The sequence below is a fragment of the Muntiacus reevesi genome, chromosome 18 (assembly GCF_963930625.1).
Source record: "Muntiacus reevesi chromosome 18, mMunRee1.1, whole genome shotgun sequence".
Classification (NCBI taxonomy): Eukaryota; Metazoa; Chordata; class Mammalia; order Artiodactyla; family Cervidae; genus Muntiacus; species Muntiacus reevesi.
The window spans coordinates 33157176-33164365 of record NC_089266.1 but is presented as its reverse complement, the minus strand read 5'-3'; the positions used below and the strand labels follow the sequence as shown (position 1 = coordinate 33164365).

Genomic DNA, 7190 nt, shown 5'->3' with positions numbered 1-7190 from the left:
GGGGAGGGAAGCTGAAAGCCAAGCCCCAGTGCTTTGATTCCCGGTCCGAGCGGCGGGGGCGGGACCCGGAGGCGGGTGCGGGCGGTGGGGCGCTGCCCGGGGCGTTCTCTGCAGCCGGATTTCCGCGCGGGGCGGGGCGGCCCCGCCCTTAGCTCCGCCTCCGCCCGGTCCCGGCACACCTGGCCCGCAGGTAGCCGGCGCCTGGGCACCTTTCCGAGTCTGGAAGGGCCTGCCGGCGGCTCGTCCGCCTGGGGCCCCCGGGGGGTGGAGGCTTGGTTCCGGGAGGGGCGCCGGCAGGAGCCATGGACCCAGGCGCGGGGGCCGCGGCCGGAGAGGGGCCGCCCGCGCCCCGGCCCCGCCGCCGCCGCCGCTCCCTGCGCCGCCTGTTCGGCCGCTTCCTGCTGGCGCTGGGCAGTCGCTCCCGCCCCGGGGACTCGCCGCCCCGGCCCCGACCCCAGCCCCAATCAGGACACGGCGATGGCGACGGGGAGGGGGGCTTTGAGGGCCCGGATCCAGCCGCGCCCGGAAGCCCCGGGGAGGAGCGCCGGCCCGGACTCCCCGCCGGCGACGGGGCGCGGCCCCCGGGAGCGCAGGGCTTGAAGAACCACGGCAACACCTGTTTCATGAACGCCGTGGTGCAGTGTCTGAGCAACACCGACCTGCTGGCCGAGTTCCTGGCGCTGGGGCGCTACCGGGCGGTGCCCGGCCGCGCCGAGGTCACCGAGCAGCTGGCGGCGCTGGTGCGCGCGCTCTGGACGCGCGAATACACGCCCCAACTTTCCGCCGAGTTCAAGGTAGGCAGCGCCCGGCGGCCTCCAGTCCTGGCCGCTCGGCGGCAGCCGCGCTCCGGCCCTTCGCGTTCCCCTTCTGGACAAGTGGGTGCTCCATCCGGATGGGGGCTTCTTGGGGACTTCTCGAGATGACAGTTACCAGCTCAGCCTGGGATTACCGCTTTTGTTTTGAGCTGACTAGTGTGTTAGCGCTTGAGTGGGGGGGGGGGGGGGCGGGAGGGGGAGTGTCGGGAGCTGGTAGGTTTGAGTGTATGCAGCATTTCTGTGTTCAGCAAACGCTAGGTGAAGTCTCGGAGGGTTGGTTCTCACGCCAGGCACGGAGTTTCCAGTCTGGTTTCCAGTGCGGTGCGGGGAGTCAGACTTTCAAGGCCAGGGCCTGGGAGGAAGGAGGTGAATGATGAGAAGGACGCGCAGCCAGGTCAAGGTCTAGGAATAATCCAGGGAGAGGGAACAGCAACTATCAACACCAGAGGCCTGAAGGAGCTGAGAGTTGGAGGCATGAAAGAAAACTAGGGTGGTTGTTGCCCAGGAGAGTAGAGTGGGGTGGAGATGAAGTTGACCAGATCATGTAAGGTTTCGGAGACAGTGTAAGGAGTTTGGATTTCAGTCTAAGCCCAACGCAAGCTGAAAACCTGTGTGCCAGGTACTGCACTGAGGGACAGGGAGACGGAGTGGATCTGCTACATCAGAGATGGCATCCTTTTGTTTAGTGTGACTCAAATCCTCTAGGATGCCTTAGCCTGGATTTGTATCCTTTTCCCCTGGGGTCATCATCTACTTACTGGGGATGCTGCAGGGTAAAGAGGCTTTGGAAGTTTTGTGTATCACTTCGTCCAGGATTAAAACCAGGCGTTTGTTTGGGGTCCCAGTTGGAAGAAAGAGTCCTGATAATTGATGTACATGGCTGGCTTCCTGCTAAAAAACAAAAAACAAAAAACAACCCCACAGTTCTGGGCAGAGAGCTGAAGCTCCTTGAAGACTAGGGATTGTTGTTCTTGGGGGAGGGGGAACTTGTCAGTGTTCATTCCACAAGCATCACCACTCTTGAGTTTCAGCCCGAGAAAGCAATCCTTGCCATGTGACCCACAAGGGTGCCAACCCTCACCTTCCTCTCTCCTGCTTCCACTAGGGAAGCACTGTTCTACAGGCGTCAGGGAGTCAAATGGGTGTCATTAATAGCTCTTTTGGCAGCATTCACTTTTTAAATGTGAGAGGCAGTGTCCTATGGTGGTTAAGGATACCACCTCTGTGACCTTGAGCAAGTTACTAAAAACTCAGTTGTGCCTCAGTTTTCCTCATCTGTAAAACGGGACTCTAGCAGTACTTCCCTTATTACAGGGATGTTGTGATGATAAAATGAGTTAACTATATTAATATCTCCTCACCTGCAGAGACCAAGAGGAAAGAGGGAGGTAAGCTCTGTGTACCTTTTCTCTTGGTCTTTGCATTCTCATCCAGTTACTGCAGCCATAGAGAGGCAGGAGTAATTGAAAAGTTCTGAATTAGTAATCTGTGACTCACCAGGATTTCCTATTTCTCTTCTGCCTCAAATCCCTAGAGCCAAGAAACTCCTTGTGAGTCTTGGGGGAATTGAAAGATAATCAAACTGTTAATATGTTAATAAAGGTGATATGGTCCAAATTTTCTTGGGACTTTTCAGGCAGGCAGTCTTGAAGAGAGTGGAGGAGTCCAGAACAGGGGCTTTTAAACCTTGTGGATTGAAATCTAGGTGGGCTCCTCTGATTTTCCAGATGAGGAAACATTCATTCATTCAACAAATATTGTGTCCAGACACTATACAAGGAGCATGGAACACACGTGGGGGGATGAATGCAAATCCTGGGAGCTTACGGTCCAGTGGGAGAGATGGAGATGAGTGAAGTAATCCTACGGGCCCATAATTAGAACTGGTGACAAGAACTACAAAATAAAGATGTTCTCTGGCAATTCTGTTATGTGAAAGTGTGAGTTGCTCAATAGTCATCTACTGTTTGCGACCCCAGGGACTGTAGCCCGCCAGGCTCCTCTATCCACGGAATTCTGCAGGCAAGAACACTGGAGTGGGTAGCCATTTCCTTCTCCAGGGGATCCTCCTGACCCAGGGATCAAACCTGACAGATTCTTAACAGTCTGAGACACCAGCCAATTGTGCTAGAAGGATGTGATTGCTCGGGAGAGGTGGAGTGAGGAGGCGGGGCAGGGAGGCTTCCCAGGAGTGTGAATCTTTGAGCTGAGTTTTGAGGGATGAAGGGTCAACTAAGGACAAAGGAGGGTGGGAAGAAGTGCATTATAGTCCGTAAGACTGAAACTGCCAGTCACTGAGTGGAGTGGGGCTGGACGGGATAAATGCTTGGTAAAATGAATTGGTGGTGGTGGTTTCGTCACTATGTCACGTCTTGGCTACTCCGTGGACTATAGCCAGCCAGGCTCCTCTGTCCAAGAAAGCTTATGTGGCTGGGGGGAGGGGCTGGAGAATTGGTTGGGGACAAGCCACAGAAGGTTATACAAAGGAGTTTGGTCTTTAAGAGGGATTATTAGCTTTGGACTGAGAAAGAGAGGAAGTTAAGAAGCCAGCATGCTGGAGTGTGTGACTCCAGCCCAGGCACACAAATGGGATGGGTTTGTGGGGGTCCCCTTCCTCGGTCACTGAGTCACCCAGCCTCCCACTGACAGTAGGACTACTCTTTGTTTTAACAGCAAATGAATAAATACATTAAAAATATCCTGTTCCAAAATACTTTGATTTCTTGACGATGTAATTAAATATGTGTAACTTAAAAAAAAATGAAAAATACTAAAATGTGTTTTGAAAAAAAGATCTGGAATTCCACCCTCTAGAAATAACCATCATTAGTGTGTTGATGTGTTTCAAATCATGTACAAACAATTGGAAATTCTAGTTTTGTATCCTGCTGTTTTCATGTAAGTAGCAACGTAAGACTTTCTTCCGGGCATTAAAATGTTCTATGAAACAGTTTTTGTTAATAATGATTGTATACTATTTCACTAAATGATCCAATTGCTAGGGAGACATTTTTATACTGTACAATTTTCCAACTCTCATGCTGCATTGAAAATTCTTATGTTTAAATCATTGTCCTCAGCTCTGATCATTTCCATACACTTAATTCCTTGAGTGAAATGACACGGTCAAAGCAAAGATGACTGTTTTGTTGTTTTTTTTGTTTCTTGCTTTTTAAATCAACTTTTTTGAGGTATAAATTATGTACAATGAAATGCACCCATTTTTAAAAATTGAGTTATATGTGAGATACAACCCTGTGTAGGGTATATATTGATAATATATTGATCTGGTACATTTGTGTTACTGATTGTGTACTGGCAACTATGATTGCCAGTAGTAGCAGTGATTAATACCTCCATCTCATCATGTAATTGTATTTCTTCTAGTGCTGGGAGCATTTAAGGTTTAGTCTCTAGTGACTTTAGTATTTATAATACAGTTTTGTTGTCTGTAATCACTGTATAGGTACATTTCATTGTATTGTACTTTGCGGAGACTGTGTCCTTTACAAATTGAAGGTCTGTGGCAGCCCTGTGTAGGTCAGGTCTATCAGTGCCCTTTTTCCAACAGTATTTGCTCACTTTGTGTCTCTGCATTGCATTTTGGTAATTTTCACAGTATTTCCAACTGTTTCATTTTTACCATATTTGTTATGATGATCTGTGATCAGTGATCTTTGATGTTACTATTGTCATTGTTTTGGGGGTGCTGTGAATTGCACCCATATAAGATGAACTTAATCAATAAATGTGTGTGTGCTGACCGCTCCACCAGCTGTCCATTCTGCCCATCTCTCTCTCCCCAGGCCTCCCTCTTCTCTGAGACACACAACATTGAAATTAAGCCAATGAATAACCCTGCAGTGACCTCTAAGGGTTCAAGTGAAAGGAAAAATCAATCCAAGCGCAGATGTCAGTCACTGTTGTCTTATTTTAAGAAATTGCCGCAGCCATCCTAGGCTTCAGCAGCCATCACCTTGACCAGTCAGCAGCCATCAGACTTTCCACCAACAAATTAAGAGTCGCTGAAGGCTCAGATGATGGTTAGCATTTTTTTAGCAATAAATTTTTAAGAAAATTAAGGTCCATATGTTGTTTTTTAGACATAATATTATTGTACGTTTAATATTGTATTATTAAGAGACCACAGAAGACTGTAAATATCACTTTTATATGCACTGCGAAACCAAAAAGTTCACGTGACCTGCTTTATTGAAATATTTGCTTTATTATGGTGGTCTGCAACTGAACCCACAATACCTGATATCTGCTTGTACCATGTACTAGTCTCCAGGACTTAAATATCTGCTGGTTACAAGTATGTACCTTACACAACACCTCTCCCATCCCTCCACCCTCAGCCCCTCGTAACCACTATGTTCTGCTTTTCAATTTTGATATTTTTAGATTCTACATATAAAAGGTGTCATATATTGATTTCCTCTGTCTTTTTATTTCACTCAGCATAAGGTCCTCATGGTCCATCCATGTTGCTACAAATGGCAGAATTTTTTCTCAGGGCTGAGTAAAAATTTTAAGTAGCATCTGATGAGTTTTGATATCTATATAAATCATCTTCTCAATTTTAAGTGTTTATTGCTTTTTAGTTTTTAGATCAACTTTATTGGGCTTGATTATTTTTAGTGCCCACATTGACAAATTTCCAAAAATGATATCAAGTTGTAGATACACCAGCAATGCATGTTTTCCTGAGTATTAAATATTCTCTCATTAATATGTTGAACAAATAGATATAGCATCTTGTTTTTAACGTTTGTTAGTTTGGAGTCAAGTGTTGAATCTTTCTGTGCTTTTTCACTATGAATGGTTGTAAGACTGCTCCTGGAATTGTCTGTTCATGTGGTTTGTCTAAACATTCTGCCTTAGTCATAATGTTGTTTTTTCTTGTTTCTTTAAATTCTTTAACTCTTGTCATACTTGCTGCAAATATTTCCTCCAAACTCAATCCTTCTTCTCCCTACAGAAAGTTTTAGATTTATTTGTTTCATACCTTTTGATAAACATTCTATGTTATGTACTTCTGATTTTTCTATGGCTATTTAAGGATTTCAGCCATCTGGAATTTATCTTAGCGTATGTGTTTGAGGATCAATTTTAGACCAACAATTTTAGAAATGCAGTATGCCTCAAGTGATATACCAGAGGCATTGCTTTTTAAAAAAACAAGGATACCTTCATCACTTGTATGTTTTGGAAGTTCTGGAGAAAACAGTAAGACATGAAAAAGAAACAGGATTAAAATTCAACTTTTTTTTTTTTTTCTGGAAGGAAAACTACTGAATGGTTCTGGGAATCCATGTTTTAGAATTATCACTGTCACTAATGGGGTCAGGTACTAGATAGTCAAAAGCAAGACCCTTTTAGAAACATAAAAATGAGATTTCATTTCTAAAAACCAGAAATATGAAATAACTAGGAATACTGCTTAAACATGTTATAAATTATCAGTGATGAGAGGGAGAAACACACTCATGGGTAGAGCTATGCCGTATTGCAGGGTAGAAATACCAAATATTGCCATTCATCCCTCCCATGTTAGGATATAGCTTTAATGCAGTTAGGAAGGGTTTGGGGTGGGGGGCCTGACCTTACCAGCAGGGTTGTGGGAAGAAGGGTCTGTCCTGTCCTGCAGGCTGTGGGTGGGCAGGGGGAGCTGCTGGGGGCCGGACTTCCCTCTAGGTGGGTATTGTCATCTGGGTTGTCAGGAATTAGGACTCAACAGTGGGACTGGGACTGTGGAAAGTGCAGTCAGGAAGCCAGAATCAGAACTCTTGACTGCTGTGGGTGTGAGAGGGAACCGGAAAGAGGACCCTGACATTAAAACAAAGAGCTGATTTTAGAGATTTTCAGCTGGGGGGGTGCTGGCTGCTCCCCCGGGAGGGAATGTTGGTACTAAGGATACAGGTTTGAGGGTGACTGGGGGGTACAGTTGCCAGGCAAAATACATGATGCCCGGCTCCATTTGAATTTCAGATTAACAATAACTTGTTAGTTAAAATGTATCCCCAGTATTGCCTGGGGCATCAGTCAGTCAGTTCAGTTCAGTCTCTCAGTCGTGTCCGACTCTTTTCGACCCCATGAATCGCAGCATGCCAGGCCTCCCTGTCCATCACAAACTCTGGGAGTTTACTCAAACTCATGTCCATCGAGTTGGTGATGCCATCCAGCCATCTCATCCTCTGTTGTTCCCTTCTCCTCCCATCCCCAATCCCTCCCAGCATCATGGTCTTTTCCAATGAGTCAACTCTTCGCATGAGGTGGCCAAAGTATTGGAGCTTCAGCTTCAGCATCAGTCCTTCCAATGAACACCCAGGACTGATCTCCTTTAGGATGGACCAGATGGATCTCCTTGCA

At 46.6% G+C, this 7190-nt stretch overlaps 1 protein-coding gene across 2 annotated transcripts in view; it reads left to right on the top strand.

The window, feature by feature from the left end:
• Positions 1 to 302: 302 nt before the first annotated feature.
• USP43 (ubiquitin specific peptidase 43) overlaps positions 303 to 7190 on the top strand; it is a 48767-nt gene continuing 41879 nt past the window's right edge. For both annotated transcript variants that reach the window (XM_065909375.1, XM_065909374.1), the window contains exon 1: positions 303 to 794. In XM_065909375.1, coding sequence (XP_065765447.1) covers positions 303 to 794 — 492 coding nt within the window. The remainder of the gene's footprint in view (positions 795 to 7190) is intronic.